Source organism: Miscanthus floridulus, chromosome 5, assembly GCF_019320115.1.
Source record: "Miscanthus floridulus cultivar M001 chromosome 5, ASM1932011v1, whole genome shotgun sequence".
Taxonomy (NCBI): Eukaryota; Viridiplantae; Streptophyta; class Magnoliopsida; order Poales; family Poaceae; genus Miscanthus; species Miscanthus floridulus.
The window spans coordinates 32,799,744-32,824,282 of NC_089584.1; the positions used below are offsets into that span (position 1 = coordinate 32,799,744).

General features: G+C 43.2%; 1 protein-coding gene across 1 annotated transcript; it reads left to right on the plus strand.

The window, feature by feature from the left end:
- The first annotated feature begins 286 nt into the window (after nucleotides 1-286).
- Nucleotides 287-808, plus strand: LOC136454495 (uncharacterized). Its single transcript, XM_066454900.1, has one exon. It carries the CDS (start codon nucleotides 287-289, stop codon nucleotides 806-808), a length of 522 nt encoding a protein of 173 aa, XP_066310997.1.
- The last annotated feature ends 23,731 nt before the right edge of the window (nucleotides 809-24,539 follow it).

Genomic DNA, 24,539 nt, shown 5'->3' on the forward strand with positions numbered 1-24,539 from the left:
CAATCCAGCCGAGGGGGAGCATTACTATCTTAGGGTTCTCTTGAACCACATGGCAGGTGCAACCTCCTTTGAGTGTCTAAGGACCGTGGATGGCAAAATCCTACCGACCTTCCGTGAAACTATAGAAAGAAGGGGCTTAATCGAAGAGGACAACACGCTGAATGAGAGTCTCGCTGAGGCAACCGGGTAGATGATGCCATATGCGCTATGAAGGCTCTTTGCAACAATATTTGTATTTTGTGAGCCTAGTGATGTGTTTGGACTGTGGGAGAAATACAAGGAGGCAATGTCAGAGGACTACAGGCATAATAATCAATCCACCTTCATGGTGGAGCAGATGGTCCTCATGGATATTCAAAAATTGCTACAATCAATGCAAAAGGATATAAAGATGTATCCACTTCCTGATATCGACAACACATATGATGCCTCTCATGATATTCCTAGAGAGATTTTTGAGGAGGCTAGCATTGAGGCTAACGAGGATGATGTGGCTCTGTCAGACACCCTTAACGAGGAGCAACGGGCTGCATACGATGAGATCATGTCCTCGGTTGATACCGAGGATGGGGGTCTCTTCTTTGTGGATGGTCCTGGCAGGACCGAAAAGACTTATCTGTACAGAGCAGTTCTCGCTACTATACATAGTCATAAAAAGATTGCTGTGGCGATAGCTACATCTGGTGTCGCAGCCTCAATAATGCCTGGTGGTAGAACCGCCCACTCGTGCTTTAAGATTCTCCTCACTATTGATAATGGGGCTTTTTGCACATTCACAAAACAGAGTGGTACTGCCAAGCTGCTTTGAGCATCATCTCTCATTATTTGGGATGAGGCTAGCATGACAAAGAGGCAGTCTATCGAGGCGCTGAACAATAGTCTCCGTGATATAATGGATCGACCAGAGCTGCCGTTAGATGGGAAGACCATGGTGTTTAGTGGAGATTTTAGACAGGCTCTTCCTGTTGTTCGAAGATGGTCGAGGGCTCAGGTGGTCGGTGCCTCACTACGTATGTCATACCTTTGGGATTCCATGCGACACCTAAAACTGGTGCGCAATATGAGGGCAAAGAGCGACCCGTGGTTTGCAGAATACTTGTTGCGCGTCGGTGGAGGATCTAAGGAGGCGATTGTTGATGATGAAATCTATCTTCCTCATGATATATGTGTACCACACACCGGGGAAGATAGCGACCTTGATACTCTAATTGACTACATATTCCCTAACCTCAATGCGAATATGTCAAGCAAAGATTACATCACCTCTCGAGCGATCTTATCTACGCAAAACGACTGGGTTGATATGATTAATATGAAGATGATAGGTCGTTTCCATGGGAAAGAGATGGTGTACCATAGTTTTGACTATGTGTTAGATGATCCGCACAACTACTACCCTAAGGAATTCCTTAACACTTTGACACCCAATGGTCTACCTCCATATGTGTTGATGCTGAAGATTGGTTGTCCGGTCATATTGCTTAGGAACATTGACCCTGCGAACGGACTTTGTAATGGTACCAGACTTATCATATGGGGGTTTCAAAAGAATACCATAGATGCGGAAATTGTGTTGGGACAGCACGCTGGAAAGCGGGTTTTTCTGCCTCGTATACCCTTATGCCCGTCGGACTATGAGATGTTCCATTTCCAATTTAAGCGAAAGTAGTTCCCTATGCGGCTCAGCTTCACGATGATCGTTAACAAGTCGTAGGGGCAGACCATCCCTAACATCGAGGTATACTTGTCGGAACCAGTGTTCTCACATGGCCTATTGTATGTGGTGCTATCAAGTGCTATGGCAAGATCAAACATTAGGATGCTAGCCGTGACTGCTGCTGAGAAGGACATGAACAAGGGAAAAAGGAAAGGGAAAGGGAATGAAAAAAAGAAAGCGACAAAGGATATATTCACAAAGAATATCATATATAAAGAGGTTATAACTCCATAAAAGAGGTAATGCATCACACGTTGTAACACCCCTGGTGTTACGAGCTCGTTTAGCACCTCGATTTAGGCTTAAGTAAAAATTTTCGAAACGAGTTTCTCAGGTTTTTAAATTAAAATGTTCTTGAGGCGATAAGCGAATCCTGTATGACTTAGTTTCGTGGACTTAAATAAATGCTCAAGTTAAATTACGTCATGCGTAGAAATATTTAGGAATGTCAAGCGACGATGTTAGCAAATGGGTTGTCCTGTTAGATTAAGCAGGAAAAGCAATTTTTATTAATAAAATAAAGTCGCTTAATAAATAGAACGAGATATATATACTCACGGGTTTATTTTCTTAAGCACGAACGAATGAGAGCGCGAGTAGCAGTTTCAATTATTTTTCTAACGTACAGCGTACTAGTTGATTGACATTTATTACCATCACGTCCCTACACCACGGCGTGTCCATTTGCCTAGCACGGGAAGGATGGGGAGCTCACCGTGAGTCAGATGGAGGCGTTCTCGGCATTAGAGATGGGCTCCAGGGGCTAGGTCGATGGCGACGGAGCTCTAGAGAGAGAGCACGTGGGTGAGGTTGAATCCAAGAAACTCGTGACCAATTCATGAAACCGGGGGTACCTAAGGGCGCGGGAGGTCACTACGGAGCTTTGAGGCATGTCGACGTCGAGCTTCGAGGCGTGGGCGAGGGAGAGCTACGGTGGCTGCTACTAGAAGATGGAAACAGAGGATGGGAGAGGGAGAAGGGATGGCGCAGGGATTTATAGGCCGGGCGGTGAGCGCTAGAAGCAAAGGAAGCAAGCGGATTTGGGCGGGATTGGCCGCTTTCCTTCTGTGGGCGACGACAGTGGGATTTCCTGCATGGCTGTGCCATCGGCGGTGACTGGAGAAAGGAAGGTGCCGGGTGGAGAAAGGAAACACGGGGAAGAAGAAAGGAAAGAAACAAAAGGGCGCTGACAGGTGGGGCCGGAGACACAGTGGGTGAAAGAAGAAAGAGAGCGGCGAGCGTGGGCGTTGCGGGCCGCGGTGCCCAGCTAGGCCGGTGCTTGCGTGCGGTGCACTGCGGAGGAGGGCGTGAAGCGCATGGGAGAGGGCCGGTGCGGTAGGCCACCGAGTGGGCTGGTGCGCCTGGCTGGGCCACGTGCGGTGCGCGTGCAGGAAGAAGGAAAAGGGCCGCGCGGTGCAGTTACGGGCCAGTGCGGGTAGGGGAAAAAGGCCGGGCCTAAACCCAGGGTTGGGCCAAAATGGAAGAAGATGATTTTTTCAAAATCAAATCCTTTTCCAAATCTATTTTCTCTATTTTCAATTCTAAGCCAAATTCAAATGGGATTTGAATTCAACTTCAAATCATCTAACCCTACACTCAATTAAAAACCATATGCTTCGGCATGAATGCAACAACCATTGTTTCTAATCCTTATAGTGTATTTTATTTATCCAATATTTATTATTTGGCCTAAGTTAAAAATACCTAGAAAATGTAATAAAGGCTAAGAATTAATTGCTAATTTGTAGTAAAATTTTTGGGTGTTACAAACCTACCCCCCTTAAGATGAATCTCATCCTCGAGATTTGTAACACCTCGGGTGTTTAAATACTAAAACCTGACATGTCATCATACACATTGCAAAGCATTTGGCATTTGGTGAAAACTTTGAGATGCATACACTAAAACAAGTTTATATTTAGGTGGTATGTGTTGAATTGTATTGTTTGACTCAAGTTCAAAGTTTGTTTGGATTTTGAATTTTCGAGAAAACCCTGATTTTCACCATTTAAATCCTACCCTGAAAACTCATTTCAAAATCTAAGCATATTTTGGGGTTGAACCCAAAAGCAAAAGTGTAGACCTTTACAAGTTATACAAAGTTTGTTTTTGGAGTTTTCAAAGTTGTTATGAAAAATTTGGAGTAATTCGAAAAGGCGTAATTCGTTAAATTTCCCCTATTCGAATTCAAAAGTTTATTTCAAAATCTAGACCAAATTTGTGGGTGGTTATAAAAGCAAAGTTGTAGAACTTTTGATTTTGAACAACTTTTATTTTTGGAGATTTTTGAGTTGTTACAAAAATTTGGGAGTAATTTGAGTTTCAAACTGGATGGCAATTCTATAATATTGATGAACAGTGTTCACCGCTCTTGCTACATGGCCGGCGACCGTCTTTGGCGTTCCAAGCATGCGCATGGCGGCCTTGGCTTCACGCTGGCATGGGAAAGACTCCGCCGTGGCTTCTCCTTGCTTCCTTGGCCATCCTATAAAGCTCTGGAGCAGTCGCCGTTCTTCTTTTTCCCTTGCTCTGTTTTTCCGTTGGCCTTGCTCATCTTCGACGAGCTCGCACCGTCGCGGTAGTGCTCCACCATCGCAGCTAAAGCCAGTTCTAGCTTCGTCTCCTTCTTGCGCATCCACTTAGCCAGCTGTGGTCGACTGATTTTGCCGAGAACTCGCTGACCACGCTCTTCTTCCTCGCGGCCAGCAACATCTCCGTCGTGGCTGCGCCGCCGTGGCCAGCGCTCTACGGTGAGCCTCTGACCTTGTGAAGCCTTGTTTCAGCTTCTTCGTGATGCCATGGTGCTTCGTGCCTGGTTGATTGACCATTTTATCCACCGCAGTAGCCAGAACATCGCCGTCGTTGTGGCTTGCTCCACCGTGGTTGCTGTACACATCGACCCATCTCTCCGTTGGTCCTCTGGCTCGGTCACCGACTCCAGCGTTATCGGGGTGAGCTCCTGAGTCTTTCTAGGCCATTTGTTTAGTCACTACCGGCCTTGTTTCACCAGCGTAACGCCGTCGAGCCACCGTGTCCGCCATGGCCGGTACCGTGCTCATTTCATGCCACAATCGATGCAACTAAGGACGTCAGTAGGTGCGCTTAGTCGTGGGTAGTATGTTGGTGCAGTTGCCTTCGCCGTTAGTCTCACCGGCGGCGAGGAATCATCGGTCAGCACCATCGCCGTCGCAGTCAAAGCCAGAGGTAGAAGATGACGGGTGGGGTTGGGTTGTTAGCGACTCAGCGTTCAAAATGGATTTTTCTATTTTCAGATTGAATGAATAGTGTCTGTTTTCGTTATTTTTGTGTAGATTTATTTAGAGCTCCAAAAATTATGAAATTTTTTGTGTGAACTCTCTGTGATGTATATTATTTAGGAAAAATATGAAATGTTGTTTTTCAGTACTTTTTGAATGTGATAAAAATTGTTCTATTAATTAATAAATGAGTTTCCAGGATTTTTCTAGGCTTATTTAGTTGTCCAAAAATTATGAAATTTGTTTTGTCACTTACTTATCATGTAATGAACATTTACAAAAATTTTGAGGTCAATTGGAACAAGTTGATTTATTTCATAATTCTTAATTAATTAATTAATTCTTAAAAGCAAATAGTAACCTTTAGTGATTTAGGTTTTGTTTGAATTTTTGATTGAGTGATGTCCTTGGGTCATTAGTTGGTAATGATCTTTGGCAATTGATCTAAGTAGTACGAAAAAGATTTGGTTAGTTTGACTTGTAACTGTACCGCGAAGGAAAGTTGTATTCAAATTGTTAATTTTTGCATCCATCATCGAGCATCATGTTTCGTATTCCGCATCATGTTAAACATGGCATTATTACTAAATGTAGTGAACGAAGGTGAACACATTGTAGTTAATCAAGTTGCGAAGGAGGTTAATCCGTCTGTTGAGGTCGGATCAAATACTTGTGAAACGTCGCAGGAACCAGACTTTTCCGTCAACGAAGGCAAGCCCCAGATGCATACAACCCTACCTTGCGTTTTACAAATTAATTTCGCTTTTGCTCTTCTATACTGCATTAAGTGATTAGGAGTCAAGCAGAAACCTAATTGGTGCATTACCAACCTTGCTTTTCCATATCTACTTTGATTACCTGTTTTATTTGTAAATGACTAGTTATGCTTAGTCATGCTTAGTCGGGTGATTATCTATCACCTGCGAGTTTTAAATGGATCTTTGGTTACTTATGTTATCATAAAATATGAGAATGTGAAGTAATAAATCAAGACCGGGCGGACTCGGTGTATGGGATCCACAAGGCATGGAGGTCTTGTGAGCGGGTTCTTTCCGCCTATGTCGATTAAGACACGTCCATTGTTGAATTGCATGAGGTGAGAATTTGTAGTACTAACCACATACTCCGGTAAGCCTTAACTTGGCAATTCTAGTACGAGAATGGCTACTCGCGCACTGGGAGTGGAGAGATGGCAGGAATAGCGTGTACCCGCGTGGCCATGGGCTGGATTGGTGGAGTACTGTATTCTCGGGTGGCGCGGACCCATTCTTGTTTTAGAGGATCTGAGTGCAGGTTGGTATATGTAGGTCGGGGACCTGCATATGTCGTGTGGTCTGGAATTCCCAGCTGGGTTTATAATCGGTTCGAATCGTCGTTGCTCCTCTGTTATGGAGACTCAACTCACTGTTCATCATTATAGTATTAATATCTAGAACTTGAGAAAGGTTTGCGAAAGAGATTGATATGAAGTTCATGATCTCATTACGGATCATGGCAGATTCATATGTGGTACTTATAAAAATTTACCTTTGAAGTAATGAATTTTGTTAAAGAGCTTTTACGCAAAAGAACTTTGATTATTGTTAAAGCCATACCTTGAATCCCATGAGCCGGCATTCCTGAGTTCTATCAGTTTCATTTCGGTTAAGTCTTGTTGAGTACTTTTATACTCAGGGTTCGTTGACCCTTGTTGTAGGTGAGACTCATGAGCAGATCTGTTTTGGATCATGCTGCATGACGGTTGTTCCTTGTGATGACGATGAGAAGTAAATGTGTGGCCCTTGGGCAGGGCAGTTTCATTGTGTGTTTTGTATTATATTATAATGCCACTCCACTATTTCATTTTGTAATAATCATCGAACTTAGTTGTGAGGTTTGAAGCTACTGTTTTGTAAATTATGTTATTATAAGACTTTAGCTATTTTTACTCTGGTGTAGATATTTGAATAAATGTTGTAATACTGCAATGACTCTGTAATGTGATCCTACTCGGAAATCGTGGATGATTCAGGGTTCTCCGAGGACACTCGATAGTCTTCTTAAGTTATTGGAAACATATGCACAGATGTCAAAGGTCGTCGGACAGTGACAGGTGCATGTGGGCCCTATAATTTAGGAGGTTCTGCCACAAGATTTGGATGGTTCAAAGAGATAGGGATAGTCAGTTCTCTTATCTTTCTCTCTTTCCCATGTTGCCTCATCCACAGAGTGTCTGTTCCACTGAACCTTGCACATTCTTATTATCTTGCTCCTTGTGATTCTCTCTGCTATTTCTAGGATTCTCACTGGATATTCTTTGTATGATAAATCCCCTTGGATATCTAGTTTTTCCAAAGGTAGTTGTTCCTCAGGTACTCTCAAACATTTCTTAAGTTGCGACACATGGAAGACATCATGAACACCTGAGAGCTGCTCCGGTAATTCTAGCTGGTAAGCAACTTCTCCTCTCTTGTTGATGATCTTGAATGGTCCCACATACCTAGGTGACAACTTTCCCTTGGTATGAAATCTCTTAACTCCTTTCATAGGTGAAACTTTGAGATAGACAAAGTCACCGATTTCAAACACCAAATCTCTTCTCCTCATGTCCACGTAGCTTTTCTGTCGAGACTGTGCAACCTTCAAGTTTTGCCTTATTGTTTGTACTTGTTTTTTGGCCAGTTGCAAAACATCTGGTCCAAAGACTTGACTTTCCCCCATTTGATTCCAAAACAATGGGGTTCTACACTTTCTACCATACAATGCCTCAAATGGTGCCATCTTGAGACTCTTTTGATAGCTATTATTATAGGAGAATTTGGCATAAGGTAAACTCTTATCCCAACTTGTCCCATACTGCAGAGCATAAGCTCTTAGCATATCCTCTAAGATCTGATTTGTTCTCTCAGTCTATCCATCTGTCTACGAATGGTAAGCTGAGCTAAAGTTCAACTTCGTATCCATTGACTCATGCAATTTCTGCCAAAAATGTGATGTGAACTGTGTACCCCTATCTAAAACAATCTTCTTTGGTACTCCATATAAACATACAATCCTTTCCATATATAACTCTGCTAACTTTACACTCGAATAAGTTACCTTGACTAGAATGAAATGTGCCACTTTTGTCAAGCGGTCTACAATCACCCAGATAGAGTCAAATCCTCTCTGTGTACGGGGTAATCCAACTATAAAGTCCATTCCAACTTCTTTCCATTTCCACTCGGGTATCTTCATAGGCTGTAGCAAACCTGCTGGCCTCTGATGTTCTGCTTTTACTCTTTGGCACGTATCACATATGGCCACATGTTCAGCTACATCTCTCTTTAAGGTCAAGATACATTTTAGTACTCCCTGGGAGTATGGAATAGGCTAAGTCATGAGCTTCCCTCAAAATAGACTCCCTAATAGATTTTACTTTTGGCACACAAATCCTTTTTTCCAAACCACACTGTCCCTTGATCATCCATGTGGAATCCTAGGGCTTTACCAATCACTATACGTTCCACAATATCCTTGATCCTCTCATCATTCAGCTGTCCCTTACGAATCTCTTGTTCTAGGGTAGGTTCTACCTCTAACTCCATGGTGTTGGCCACAATACCCAAATTCAGGTATTTGAACTCCTCACACAATTCCTTAGGTAGCTGAGTCGTATAGGCCATGTTCACATAACTCCTCCTACTCAGGGCATCTGCTACAACATTAGCCTTTTCCGGGTGATAGTGTATATCCAAATCATAATCCTTGATTAACTCTAGCCATCTGCGCTGCCTCAGATTCAGATATGACTGTGTGAATATATACTTTAAACTCTTATGGTCCATATAAATCTCACACTTATGACCAATCAAGTAATGCCTCCAAATCTTGAGAGCATGCACCATAGCTGCTAATTCTAGATCATGAGTCGGATAATTTAACTCATGTTTTCTCAGCTGTCTAGATGCATAGGCAACAACTCTGCCTTCTTGCATAAGAATGCCACCTAGACCTTGCCATGAGGCATCACAATAGATGGAGAAGCTTTTGGTGAGATTAGGTAAGATAAGCACTGGGGCAGAAGTCAGTCTCTTCTTCAACTCCTCAACTATCCTGACATTGCTTAGTCCATACAAATTTAGCATTCTTTTCTAACAAAGCAGTCAGGGGCTTGGCTAACTTAGAGAATCCCTCGATGAATCTCCTATAATACCCAACCATACCTAGAAAACTCTGAATCTCACTAACATCCTTAGGTGGCTTCCAACTCAACACATCTCTAACCTTCTTGGGATCCACTGCTACTCCTCCATTAGAAATTATGTGACCAAGGAAAGATACTTATTTTAGCCAGAATTCACATTTGTTAAACTTGGCATAAAGCTAATGTTCTCTAAGCTTCTGCAACACCAACTTCAAATGTTCTTCATGTTCTTCTTCATTCTTAGAGTACACTAATATGTCATCAATGAACATGACGACAAACTTGTCAAGGTACTCCATGAACACTTTGTTCATCAGATACATGAAGTAAGTAGGTGCATTTGTCGGACCAAAGGACATGACTGTGAACTCATACAGTCCATATCGGGTCACAAAAGCAGTCTTGGGGATGTCAGTATGCCTTATTCTCAACAGATGGTATCTAGATCGAAGGTCGATCTTGGAAAACACACAAACCCCTTTCAACTGATCAAACAGGTCATCAATCCTAGGTAGTGGGTACTTGTTCTTAATTGTGATCTCATTAAGTGACCTGTAATCTATGCACATTCTCTATGTACCATCTTTCTTCTCTACAAACAGTACTGGTGCACCCCAAGGTGAAGAACTAGGTCGAACATAACCCTTATCTAATAATTCCCTTAATTATTTCTTAAGTTCTGCTAATTCATTCACTCCCATTCTATAGGGTCTCTTAGCTATGGGTGCAGTTCTAGGTAAACGTTCAATTATAAACTCGATGTCTAGTTTAGGTGACATACCTGGCAATTCCTCAGGGAAGACATCTGGGTACTCATTTACTATCCTTATATCTTCTAAGGTTGTGCACGCTGGGGTTGCTGGTTGCAGTTGGGACCTATCTAACCTTGATAGCGCTACTGAGGTTGAGCTTGTTGAGGGTTGGCACGAAAGCGAGAGTTGCTCCTAGATTGCTGTCCTTGAAATTTCCTCTTTTTGTCCTCCATCTGGTGGTGCCTGTTCTCGATCACTAAAGCCTTGTCCACCAGCTGCTAGAAGTTAGCAAAAGTGTGAGACAGCAACTGGTACTGGAGACCATCATTCAGACCTTCCATAAACAGCTCCTGCCTCTTTCCGTCCTCATCTACCTCAGTCGGTGCATACCGTGACAATTGTATGAACTTGTTACGATATTCAGCAATAGTCATGCTCCCCTGCTTGAGAGCCAAGAACTCCTTCTTTAGCTTCATCAGTCCCGCAGGCATGTGGTGAGAGCGGAGGGCACTGTGGAACTCAGCCCAAGTGATGGGATTAGCTTTGGTACAACCGAAGCGGAATGAGTCCCACCAATCCAGTGCAACTCCTTGCAACTGTCCAGAAGCATATCAAACCTTCTCCTTATCATCACACTGGGCAATCTCCAGTTGCCTCTCAATGGCACGTAGCCAGTCGTCAGCCTAAAGTGGATCGGTAGAGTGCTTGAATACAGGTGGGTGTCTTTTCAGGAACTCTCTCCTCTTATCTCTGGCATGAGGGGGTGCATTCCCATTCCCTTGCCCCATGTTCTGGGCCATCTGCTGAAGCAACTATGTCTGCATCATCATCAGCTGCTCCATGGTGACTGGGGAGGTGGTGGCAGTTCCTCGCCTCCCTAGTTATTCCTCCTGGTGTTCACCATCTATAGATGCATCATATAAGTCTCACATGTCCAAGCATAAAACCCTTAAAAGATAATGGTGTAACAAGAGTAGGTGTAGACAAGAGATATATGTAGGGTATACAAGAAGATATTTGTTCTGAACTTTTCTGGCGAGTTGGACAACAGTAGTGTAGTAAAACAAGCATATCTCACTCTCTGTTTATCATCTGATTGCATATTTTACCTTTCTAGAAAGCTTATGAAATTATCTACAACTTTAATTTAGAACACTTTTCCAGAGTCTGATGTTTACTTAGTCAAATACAGACAACAAGCAGTACTGTTCCAGAATTCCGACAGCACAGAAACCTCAACTTACAACAGCTGTATCTCACAATTTATAATAGGTATTGAGGTGATTCCAGAGCCAAAAGAAAGATGTTGAAGTCTAATTATCTCCATAAAATTTTCATGACCATTGGGCATCTAGATTATGAGATATGAACTGATAAAGACAGACTGCTCAGAATGATACAGAATGGACAGCATGATAAAACGAAACCCAACTATTTATTCATAATATCCTTAAACCTTAATCTTAACTAAAAGACCGTGGACATGCCCACAAGTCATCACAATCATATCAAAGATCCAAATCAAACATTGTTCATAATAATAAACATCCAACCATGAAAGTAACACTTGTTCAACCATTAAAAGAAAGAAACTAAATACTCTCTCGCACATCTACGCGTGTTTATTACATATTTTTAGGAATCTCCTATGGGTACGGGTCGATGTTGGTGCTGGTGCTGGGGTCTCCAAACTCTCCTCTGTTCCTCGGGGGCGACTGAGCAGGTACTCCTAGCTCTTCCACATCTAGACCTCCTAGCTGTTGCTTTAGTGTAGCGTTCTCATGAGCAAGCTGCATATAGGCCTTCCCCATGACATCGAGCTCATCCAGGGTCTGATCCAAGTCGGTGTTGGTCTCAGCCAAGCACAACAAGGTAGGCCTCAGCCTCAAGTTCACCTCTCCAAGTGGTGTAGCGATGTTGCGTGTAGACTGGCCTCTCCGACGGCGGGGAAGATATCAGTCATCCTCCCAGGCGATGTCATCGAAGTGGCGGTCGCGGTTGACCATCAACGCCTGTCGAGCTACGTCCCTGATGACGGCTACACGTGTGAGCCGTGCAGTGATGGCGCGGTGGATGTAGCGCACCCGAGTCCCCTCTCGGATGTACACTTCTGTCTCCCAGAAGCCAGTGTAGTCGGGGTGGGTCCAATGCTCCGTTCTGTACTAAACAGTGCCTCTGGGGTGGTAGCGATGTACAAGTGCGAGAAGCCTAGGGTGGTAGTAGGCATCACCCTCCAAGTTGTAGTGGATCTCCGCAGTCCATCCCTGAGCCAACAGTGCATTGTGATCATCATCACTGTCATCACCCCCATTTCCACCGTCTCCTCCATCATCACCACCATCTCCACCGTCTCCACCATCATCACCTCCATCAGCATCAGAATCATCAGAGTCATCTCCATCATCGGGGTCACCAGCTCCCTCATGGCCACCTTGTTCATGCTCCTCCATAGGATCCTCCTTAGACTACTCTATCTCAATGGGCTCCTCGAACATGGGTCCCTCTTCTGTTTCTTCATCCATTGGATCTTCCAGCAAGTCCTCCAAAGGTTTTCCCATGGGCACCTCCATAGGTGGTTCCTCCTCCTGGTTCCTCAGAGCTTCCACCAGATGTGCCAGGACATGCTTGCCCAATGTGAACCTGGTCCTCCTGGTGGGCATCAGGATGGTCCTCTTGCGCGGAGTCTGCTTGGTACGGGCCATCTATAAGAATGAAAAGGTTGAGTATTAGAACAAAATAATTTTTGGCAATAGATAAAGAACAGAATATAAGCAAAAATTTTATAGCAAATTAAAGGTAGTAAAATAAAGATAATGTGATCCTAAAAACATCCATTTCTAACTAGGTTGTTCATCCTACAGTCAGTCATAGCTCTGATACAAATTTGTCGCACCCAATTTTGTATAGCAAAACCAGGTACTCATATATGTGCGCCGAGGATGTCCAAACACACACATATATCACAAATTACAATAGTATCAAAGTAAAGTACTTATTACATCACATATCTCATCATAAAGTTAATACAAAGTTTGCTCAAAGGCAATATTATTACATTCACAGCGGAATAACTAGCCCAACTGCCACAGGGACTCCAACTGGTGAACGTCTCCCTAGCAGTCCTGGACATCCTTCAGAAACTCTTCATATACATTATCTGTTACCCATCCGGGATTTTCATTGGATGTAAAGCAAGTGTAAGCTCACCATGTTTAGCAAGTATATCAAAGGGATCTATGAGGCTCAAAAAGGCTTGACACTGTTTGACCGCGGTTCACAATTTTAGTTGATCAATTTTTAGCATCCTGAAATACTACTTTAATGAACAGTCCCAATTCCCAAGTGATATTAAAGTATATTCATGTTTATCTCAATTCCCAACCATCCATAGTAACCACTGATCTTGAAGGATCCAGATCGCTCGTATCCATGAGCACGGCTGTTATAACAGGTTAATTATTTCTATAGAAATTGTACTTCTTTACCCACCGAGTCATGATTCCCAATGCCAGGGTTCACGAGACCCACTACACCTCTTCCCAGGAAGTGTGGCAGAGTTTCACTATGAAACCCTTAGCTAGTTGCACTAACAAGTCATAGCTACAAAGGAATGGCACACGTGGGCATTGTGGCACGGTGCACACCCTAACAGAAAAAGGAAAGATACCCTCTTACCCCTTATTGGAGCTATAGACGAGCTAGTACAATCTAGTTAATAGGTTAAAGTCAGAGCCATATGACACTCGGGGTTGTATGGTCCCTCCTGGGTTGCTGCTTCAAATTAAACACATGCATGAATATGTATGGTAATAGTTCATAGGTAACAAGGGGCCTTTGGTACACTTTCCTTCCTCAAAGTCGTCCTAGAAGTACTGCTGATCCTGCTGTGGGTCCTCAGTCACCTCAAATGGCTCACCCTCTAATCGTGATCCAATCATCAATCAAGCATCATACCAATCATTACATGCATACAAGATAGACTTTCATTAGAATAGTACACCAAACAGTAAAAACATAAGTTGAAAAGCTTATAAATCTATTCTACGTACTGCTACGAACACGTGAGTGAAAGAATCACTCAAATCGGACTTAAAACGCGAAAGTTATGCATGAAATAAGATATAATGGCATTCCTATAAATAAACTGAACCTATTTTTGAATTAAAATAATTAAAAATATGAATTTCCACGGTTATAGGACTGCGGGCACTAAATCTAGAAAATACAGGGTCTAAAGTGAATAAAAATAGAACTGAAAAATAATTACTTTGAAATCAAATGGACTACGGGTTGATTCTGAGAAAACCGAAGGGCTAAATCGCAAAAGTGCTTGGCGGGTCACGGTTGACCGCGTCACTGGCTGACTGGGTGGATGCGTGGCACCCTCTGGTTGGCACAGTGCACCACCCATGTGTGGGCACGCTGATGTGGCAGGGTGGACTGGGTCCATGGCCCAACTGGTGGACCGGTCATGTATCGAAACGGTACATCTAATCCTGACCGTCCAACATAGATCCGACGATGCCAGTGCATGCGGGTGAGCTTCTGGCATTAGTACAGCGACTCCGGCGAACTTGCCATGGCCGGCGGTGACTGTGATCGACGATATGGCATCCTAGCGCATGAAACAGAGAGTGGAAGGCACGGGAAGGATGGGGAGCTCACCGTGAGTCGGATGGAGGCGTTCTTGGCGTTCAGGATGGGCTCCAGGGGCTAGGTCGATGGCCACAGAGCTCTGGAGAGAGAGAGCGCGCGGGTGAGGTTGAATCTAAGAAACTCATGACCAATTCATGAAATCGGGGGTACCTAAGGGCGTGGGAGGTCACTGTGGAGCTTTGAGGCACGTCGATGTCGAGCTTTGAGGCGCGGGTGAGGGAGAGCTGTGGCGATGGCTGCTGGAAGATAGAAATAGAGGATGGGAGAGGGAGAAGGGATGGCGCAGGGATTTATAGGCCAGGCGGTCAGCACTAGAAGGAAAGGAAGCAGGCGGATTTGGGCGGGATTGGCCGCTTTCCTTCTATGGGCGACGGTAGTGGGATTTCCTGCATGGCCGCACCATCGACGGTGACTGGAGAAAGGAAGGTGCTGGGCAGAGAAAGGAAACACGGGGAAGACAAAAGGAAAGAAAGAAAAGGGCGCTGATAGGTGGGGCCGGAGATGTAGTGGGTGAAAGAAGAAAGAGAGCGGCGAGCACGGGTGTTGCGGGCCGTGGTGCCCAGCTGGGCCAGTGCTGGCATGTGGTACGCTACGGAGGAGGGTGCAAAGCGCGTGGGAGAGGGCCAGTGCGACAGGCCGCCAAGTGGGCTAGTGCGCCTGGCTGGGCCACGTGCGGTGCGCGCGCGGGAAGAAGGAAAAGGGCCACGTGGTGCAGTTGCGGGCCAGTGTGGGTAGGGGAAAAAGGCCGGGCCTGAACCTAGGGTTGGGCCAGAATGGAAGAAGTTGAATTTGTCAAAATCAAATCCTTTTCCAAATCTATTTTCTCTATTTTCAATTCTAAGCCAAATTCAAATGGGATTTGAATTCAACTTCAAATCATCTAACCCTACACTCAATCAAAAACCATATGCTTCGGCATGAATGCAACAACCATTGTTTCTAATCCTTATAGAGTATTTTATTTATCCAATATTTATTATTTGACCTAAGTTAAAAATACCTAGAAAATGTAATGAAGGCTAAGAATTAATTGCTAATTTGTAGTAAAATTTTTGGGTGTTACAGTTGGTGTCCCCAGTCGGTTCTGATCGCGCCAGTCGAAGACGAGTAGTGAGCAGGGTTTTTGCGTACCCCGGTCGGAGATGTGGGGTTAGAGTTGGAAGTAGTGTTTTGGCCAGGCCTTCCAGTCGAAGAGGCCAGACCAAGGTTACTGTAGGCCAAGCACTGTTCACCCGAAAAATGGACCGGTCAGATTCGGGGTACTGTTCACATGGGTTACTGTAGCACCGAGGAAAACACTACGCAACCAGTTAGTACCATACTGGAAACTCTGAATTCGCCGGATCGACTTAAATACCAGGGCTATGGATGCGTAGTAACCTTCGGTTAACCGTTTTAAACGAAGCGAGGACGAAAGTTTAAGCGGGTTGCTACGCGAGTGGGACCATTCCTAGGAAGAGTGGGCCTGGGCCATGTATGTCGGGACTGGACGTTACATTTGGTATCAGAGCCGACTCTCAAGGTTTCACGGGCACGTGGGGGGTGACTGCGCGGACATGTTGTGTGTGTGTGCGTGGGCCCGTCGTGGACACGGCATGGCATACACATGCACGGCACGGGGCCACACAAACGTGTTGAAGAGAGGAGGATCCTGGATTAAATGTCCCGAAAGGGTAAGCTGATCTGGCATTCGACGGGGACGTCGAATCTTTAGGGGGGATGATTGTAACATCCTAATGGGCCAAAGTGGGCCCAATCCAAGCCAGGCATGGGACATACTGTAGCAGAATGGGTCGGTACAGCAGCATCCAAATTCTGGGGGGTACTGTAGACCGAGCACTGTTCACCCAAAATGGTTAGGCCAAATTCGGGTACTGTTCACACAGGTACTGTAGCACCGTGGAAAAACACTGCACAACCCATTAGTACCATACTGGAAACTCTGAATTCGCCGGATCGACTTAAATACCAGGGCCAGGGACGCTTAGTAACCTTCGGTTAACCGTTTTGAACGAACCGAGGATGAAAGTTTAAGCGGGTTGCTACGTGGGTGGGACCACTCCTAGGAAGAGTGGGCCTAGGCCATGTATGTCGGGACTGGACGTTACATCACTAACCCTCAAGGACCCAAGCAAGTTTGGGTACCTAAAAAGAATTGATCTTCTTTTGTAGGTCAATTACAAATCTGGAGGAAGGCATTGAGTTCTTGATAGTGGGTGCACTCAACACATGACCGGTGATGCAAGAATGTTCAACTCAATCAATATCAATGGTAATGATAGTTATGATAGTATCACATTTGGTGACAATGGCAAAGGCAAGGTCAAAGGGCTTGGTAAGATTGTAATATCCAAAGACATAAGCATATCCAATGTGTTGCTAGTAGAGAGCTTGAACTTTAATTTACTATCTGTGGCTCAATTGTGTGATATTGGATTCAAATTTATATTTAGGGTAGGTGATGTAGAGATCATAAGTGTAGATGGCTATAACTTGATCTTCAAAGGCTTTAGATATGAGAATCTATACTTGGTTGATTTCAATGCTAGTGAAGCTCAATTGTCAATATGCTTGTTCACTAAATATAGTATGGGTTGGTTATGACATAGAAGGCTTGGTCATGTTGGAATGAAACAATTGAATAGATTGGTTAAGCATGACTTGGTTAGAGGTTTGAAAGATGTGTTTGAAAAGGATAAACTTTGTAGCTCTTGTCAAGCCGACAAACATGTTGGAAACACCCATCGTAAGAAGAGCATGATGAGCACTAGTAAAGCATTTGAGTTATTGCACATGGACTTGTTTGGGCCAACACAATACACTAGCATCGGTGGAAATAATATGGTTTTGTGATAGTGGATGACTATACAAGATATACTTGGGTATTCTTTCTAGTAGACAAGAGTGATGTGTATGCAACATTCAAATCATTTGTCAAGGGCAAACACAATGAATTTGAAACAACCATCAAGAGAGTTAGAAGTGACAATGGTAGTGAGTTCAAGAATACAAGAATTGATGAGTTATGTGATAAATTTGGAATTAGACGTCAATTTTTGGCCAAGTACACTTCACAATCAAATGGCCTTATTGAGAGGAAGAATAGAATACTCATTGATATGGCAAGGTCTATGCTTAGTGAGTACAATGTGAGTCAATCCTTTTAGGCTGAAGCTATCAACACGGTTTGCTATTGTAGCAACCACCTATATTGTCATCCATTGAAAGAGAAGACACCATATGAGCTCTTGAATGGTAGAAAGTCCAACATTGCATACTTTTGGGTATTTGGTTGCAAATGCTATATCTTGAAGAAAGACACTAGATTGAGCAAGTTTGATAAGAAATGTGATGAAGGATTCTTACTTAGATACTCAACCACTAGCAAAACATATAGAGTTTGGAATTTGGCAAGTGGTACTCTTGAAGAAGTTCATGATGTTCAATTTGATGAAACCAAGGGTTTCCAAGATGAGAATAAGAATTTAGAAGATGTTAGAGGCATTCAACTTTCAAATACCATGAAGAACATGGATGTTGGTGAATTAAGGCCTAGGCAAGTGAATGATGAAGAAGAAGATCAAGTGTAAGTGCTCACTAACTCAAATGTGCAAGATGATACAAATCAAGCTAGCACAAGTGGCTCTCATGACAATGTGCAAGATCAAGTGGCTAGTACATCATCTCAACCCAATGATCAAGCAAGTACAAGCAACAATGTTCTAATACTCCAACCAACCAATATTGCAAGAGATCATCTATTGGACACTATAATTGGAGATATTTCTAGAGGTGTACAAACAAGATCAAGATTGACATCATTTTGTGAGCAATCCTCATTTGTGTCATCTATTGAACCAAAGAAGATAGATAAAGCATTGAAGGATCTTGATTGAGTGAATGGTATGCATAAAGAATTGAACAACTTTACAAGAAATCAAGTATCAAAGTTAGTGGAAAGACCAAAGAATCATAATGTGATTGGAACCAAATGGGTCTATAGAAACAAATAAGATCAAGATGGGATAGTAGTAAGGAACAAAGTAAGATTGGTTGCACAAGGCTATACACAAGTTGAAGGTCTTGACTTTGGAGAAACATATGCCCCGGTTACTAGATTTGAAGCAATTAGAATCTTGCTAGCCTATGCTTGTGCCCACAACATCAAGCTCTATCAAATTGATGTCAAGAGTGCATTTCTAAATGGCTACATCAATGAAGAAGTATACGTTGAGCAACTTCCTAGTTTTGAAGATGACAAGAAGCCCAACCATGTGTACAAATTGAAAAAGGCATTGTATGGCTTGAAGCAAGCACCTAGAGTATGGTATGAGAGATTGAGGGACTTCCTACTCTCTAAAGGGTTCATGATGGGCAAGGTTGACACCACTCTTTTCACCAAGAAGATTGGCAAGGACTTGTTTGTGTTGCAAATCTATGTTGATGACATTATATTTGGATCAACCAATCAAGACTTTTGTGAAGAATTTGGCAAAATGATGGCTAATGAGTTTGAGATGTCCATGATTGGAGAGTTGAGTTACTTCCTTGGTCTTCAAATTAAACAATTGAAGAATGGTACATTTGTGAATCAAGTACATCAAAGACATGCTCAAGAAGTTTGGCATGAATGAAGCAAAGGCCATAAGTACACCAAGGGGAACAAATAGAAATTTGGATAGTGATGCAAGTGGCAACATGGTGGATCAAAAGTTGTATCAGTCTATGATTGAAAGCCTACTCTATGTGACCGCATCAAGACCGGATATCATGTTTAGTGTGTGCATGTGTGCAAGATTTTAAGCCTCACCAAGAGCAAGTCATTTGAAGGCTACAAAGAGAATATTAAGGTACTTGAAGCATACATAAAATATTGGTTTGTGGTATCCCAAAGGAGCAAAGTTTGAGCTAGTTTGTTATTCTAACTCGGATTATGTGAGATGCAAGGTTGAAAGGAAGAGCACATCGAGTACATGTCAATTGTTAGAAAGATCACTTGTTTAATGGTCATCAAAGAAGCAAAATAGTGTTGCATTATCAACCGCTGAAGCGGAATACATATCCACCGGTAGTTGTTATACACAAATTCTTTGGATGAAGGCCACTTGAATGACTTTGGAATCAAGTTCAAGAAACTGCTATTGCTATGTGACAATGAGAGTGCAATCATGTTAACCAACAATTTGGTTCAACATGCAAGAACAAAGCACATTGATGTCTGCCACCACTTCATTAGAGATCATCAACAAAAAGGAGACATTTCCATTGAGGCACTGAAGATCAACTTGCCAACATATTCACCAAGCCACTTGATGAGAAAAGGTTTGGCAAGCTAAGGAATGAGTTAAACATATTGGATTTCTCAAATATGTGTTGATGCATCCCCCCACTCATATGACATGCCTCTCCTTCGAGCAATCCAAGGTAAAAGATATTTGGCATGACATACATCCTTTGCTAAGGACTTGTTTAGTGCATCTAATCATTCCTCACATGTTATAGGCTCATTCATGAAAATCAAATGAATTTTATGCTTGTATGGTACCACTATTGCTTCTATGCTTGACTTGATCTAGTGGTAGCATATGACATGTTTGTAGGCTTGTGAACCTAGTGTTTGATCTAGAAAATAAGCTATAAGTGTTTAACTCAACATGGTACAACATAACCCTTATTTGGAGGTGTAAAGAAGCTTGTCCTTGGATCAAACCGAGTTAAATATTTTTGGCAAGTGATCTAGATTGAACCAAATTTGGTAAAATGATCCTCACCCCATTGATTAACATTGATAATCTCAATCTAACTAAAATTTGAACCTTTGTGGTCATTGATGACAAAGGGGGAGAGAAACAAAGGTATAGGTGATAGGGGGAGAAGTAATCACTAAAGGGGAGAACTTTGACATAGGGGGAGAGATATGACAAAGTAAGGGGATCAATTAAAATTTTGAGCACACAAGTAGGGGGAGCAAGCTCATAAACTTGATTGGTGTATTTGAATGTGCATTTCATATATGTTGCTTGCATGGCACAAGTTTTAAATTTCAATATCCATGCTTGTGTAGTGTATGATAGTTGTAAGTTTGAATGATGAAATGAAAAACTAGCATGCATAGGTTGAGTAACTAGACTTGTGTCTATATTGTGAAAACTAGACCCTTGCTTCTAAAGTTGATCTCACTGGGTATTATAGTTTTTGTGTATGTCTAATTACTAATGGTGCTAAGGATGGTATATTTGGTGCACTCTGATTGGTATCATGCTTCAAAGGTCCATCTCTTATACCTTGGCATCATTTGGTAGACATTACTTCCACAAAACTCTAATCCATGCATATGTGCAAGCTTCAATCCAAACTCTTAGCACATATGTAGGGGGAGCAAATGCTACCAATGGGGTTCACAAAACTTGTCTATTTCCTTTTACACATGGTAAATATGCTTGGCAAGCAACATGGATTCAAGTGAAATTCAATTCATATCTTTATGAAAGGGTTATCATCAATTACCAAAAAGGGGGAGATTGAAAGCTCTAGTTTGGTTTTGGTGAATTGATGAAACCCTAAGTGCTAACCTACTTTATCAAAGTGATCATGAGATAGGTAGTACTATTCCAAGTAGTGGAGCAATGGTGAAGATCATGATGATGGTGTGACCATGGTGATGATCAAGTGCTTGGACTTGGAAAAGAAGAAAGAGAAAAATAAAAAGCTCAAGGCAAAGGTGAAACTTTATAGGACCTTTTTGGTTTGGTGAACAAGACACTTAGCGAGTGTGATAACATTTAGGATTGATGGCCACACTATTAAGAGGTGAAACTCGTATCAAAATATGGTTATCAAAGTTCCACTAGATATTCTAAATCATTGCATATGCATTTAGATTCTAGTGAGTGCTGACACCCTTAAAAATATTTGTGAAAACATGCTAACACACGTGCACAAGGTGATACTTGGCACATTTGAGTAAGGGTGGTGAACTTTGGGAAGTCGAGGAGGCCACTGGCGTGACCGAACGCTGGACCTGCGTGTCCAGTCAGTGTTGGGTGCGCTCAGCCTCTATCTGGTGGATGACCAGACTCTGGTGGCACTAACGATCGAGCGCGGTGAAGGTGAGTCCGATCAATGCTGACGCATGGTGACGTAGCGTGGGTGGCTGAGGCAGCGAGGACCTAACGCTCGGCTGTGTCTAGTTAGGATAGACCTGACATGATAGGTCGGCTTTTAGGCGCTCAGGGAAGTCTCTGGATGTGACCTAACGCTGGGGTACTGCGGGCACCGGCATGTCCGGTCACAGAGTGTTAGCATGGGTGTGTGCCTGATCTAACAAGGCATTAAAGTGTTCGGTCTTCCTGGCTGCATGTCTGATCACCACTTAACAAGCGTGAGGAACTCAGCCGACTATTGGTGATCAACGATCATGGTTGAATCAGTGTGACACGTGGCTGCAATCCCATGACTGAACATAGGGTGGCGCACGTCTGATTGTTTTGATCAGCACGTCTGATCAACGCGTGTTGGGCTGTAGTGAGAGCCCAATGGCTCTATTTCAATGGAGCCTCTATAAAAGGTGTTTGGCCAGCTCAAACTCACTCTCTTGGCCATTTGTATTGATATAGCAACCTTGTGAGATTAGCCAAAGTCCTCCCACTCATCTCTATCATTGATTCATCATCTTTGTGAGATTGGGAGTGAATCTAAGTGCATTGCTTGAGCGATTGTATCTAGAAGCACTTGGTGTTTGTGTTTTGCTATGGAATTCACTTGTTACTCTTGGTGGTTGCCGCCACCTAGATGGCTTAGAGAAGCGAGGATTGTCGAGCGGAGGAAGGTGCTTGTCTCTGGCTCCAATCATGGTGATTGTGAGGGGTTCTTGACCTTTCCCTGGCGGAGAGCCAAAAGGTACTCTAGTGTATTGCTCGTGGCTTGTGTGATCCTCATCTTGTGTTGGTTGTGCGGCACCCTATTGAGGGTTTGGTGTGTGATGCCAATTAATGCGTGAACCTCCAAGTGAGTGAATCGCCACAACGAGGACTAGCTTGCCGGCAAGCAAGTGAACCTCGGTAAAAAAATCATGTGCCATTATTGTTCGAGGATTTTTTTTGGTATTCATTGTTATTGATTGTGATCATCTTGTGATTGGCTCAATCCCTTGACACGGCGGTATAATCATCACCATCCTCGCTTGTGCACTTACATTTCTAGTGTTGCTTCGCTCATTAGTGTAATTAGTTTTGAGAGCAAGCTTATATTGGGTCTAGTAGGTAGTGTGGCTCTTTAGTTAGCCTTTGAGAGCACACTAACTTAGTGTAGTGACTTAGCCTTGGTGTGCTTAGAGATCATAGTCACTAGAATTGTGGTAGGTGGCTTGCCTTTTTAGTAGGCTAGTGTAACACTTGCTTCACCGTTTAATTGTATAACATCTTTGCTAATGTTGTTGTAGAAATTTTTAATAGGCTATTCACCCCCCCTCTAGCCATTAGGACCTTTCAGCGGGTGAATCTACGGTGGTGCCATGAGCATAGAGAAGCTCGTGAACACAATTCAACATCTATCTAAGGCATTTTAGATAGAGTAATTTCCTGAAGTTCCTAGGGTAGTGTTAAGCCTATTTCACCACTTGAATGTAGTTGAAAACTCATGCATAGGTAGATCGAGACCAAACCCTAGAATCACCAACAAACAAGTGTAGGGCAATTCAAAGCAAGAACACAAGAGAGACAAGGTGTTTATCCTGTGGTTCTGCTCACTACAAAGGCTTGCCTATCTCCACGTTGTTGAGGAAGCCACCAAGACTTTGGTTTCAAGAACCCTATCCTCTTTCTCAAGTCAAGAGAGCAAGTCTCTTGAGATGAGAGGTTCTTACTAGAGTAGAGGGTGATTACAAACGTCCCGGAGCTACCACATGAGTTGGAAGCTTCGACGAGTGACGCCTAGCCGGCTAGGAGCTTAGCTCCAAGAGTAACAAACACAATCCATCGGTTCGTGAACCAAGTGCTATAGGAGTTGAAGATCGGGTTGAGCAGCTCTCTAATCGAGTTTGGAGGCTCAATCTCTCATAGATTTGCAAGGAAATCAAGGGGAGAAAGCTTTAGAGCTTGAGAACCTTCAATGGAGAAGAGAGAGGGTGCTCTGGTTGCTGTTGGCAGAGAATGGTTGAGATGCCCTTTGGGGAAGAAGGGAAGAGGTATAAATACCTCCCCTCTCTCAATGGTCTAAAAAGTCACGGTAATGCCACAATAGCTAGACAATTGGAGAAGTGGGAATGAAAAGCTTGCTATCTTGGCTAAGATTTTGAATATATTCTTGGTGGAAATATGAGCACTTGGTTTCACATTAAAGCTTGTGCATTGTATCCCCTTTATAGTGTGGCTTTTACTAAGCTTAAATTCAAAGTATAAAAGAATTTAAATGCCATTAAGTCCATTGCCACATCTTTTTGTAATTGGAGGCTCCACCAATGTATGTGTTATCCTCATTCTTATTTTACCTACTTGTCATCTTGATAAATCTCATTAGTCCTATAATTATGTGGTCATTATCACCAAACTCCACATTAGGGCATGATTGCACTTACAAACGTGATTGTAGAATTGCATATTAGTGAGCAATGGAGAAAATCCCCTCAACTCTCTCCTTCCTCTCCCTCTCATCACCACCTCCACCTAATCAAGCTCTACCCACGCCTCTCCTTGATTGTGCCCCACCTTCGCCTCATACAGCCACCGGAGCCAGAGCAAGACATGAGCCTGACGGATCTGCCAGCAGACCCACCTCTACCTCCTCGCTTAGGCACCGCAGCCTGAGCCCGATGGATCCCCCGCCTTCTCCTCTAGCAGTGTCGGTGCAGAAAGTGACCAACACGTAAATATTTATAGTTTTGTCATATGTTGTGATTGGATGTGGCCTAGCACTCAATGACATAGGGTTTATACTAGTTCAGGCAATGTGCCCTATGTCCAGTGTGAGTCGATCGATGACTTTATTCCTAAGCC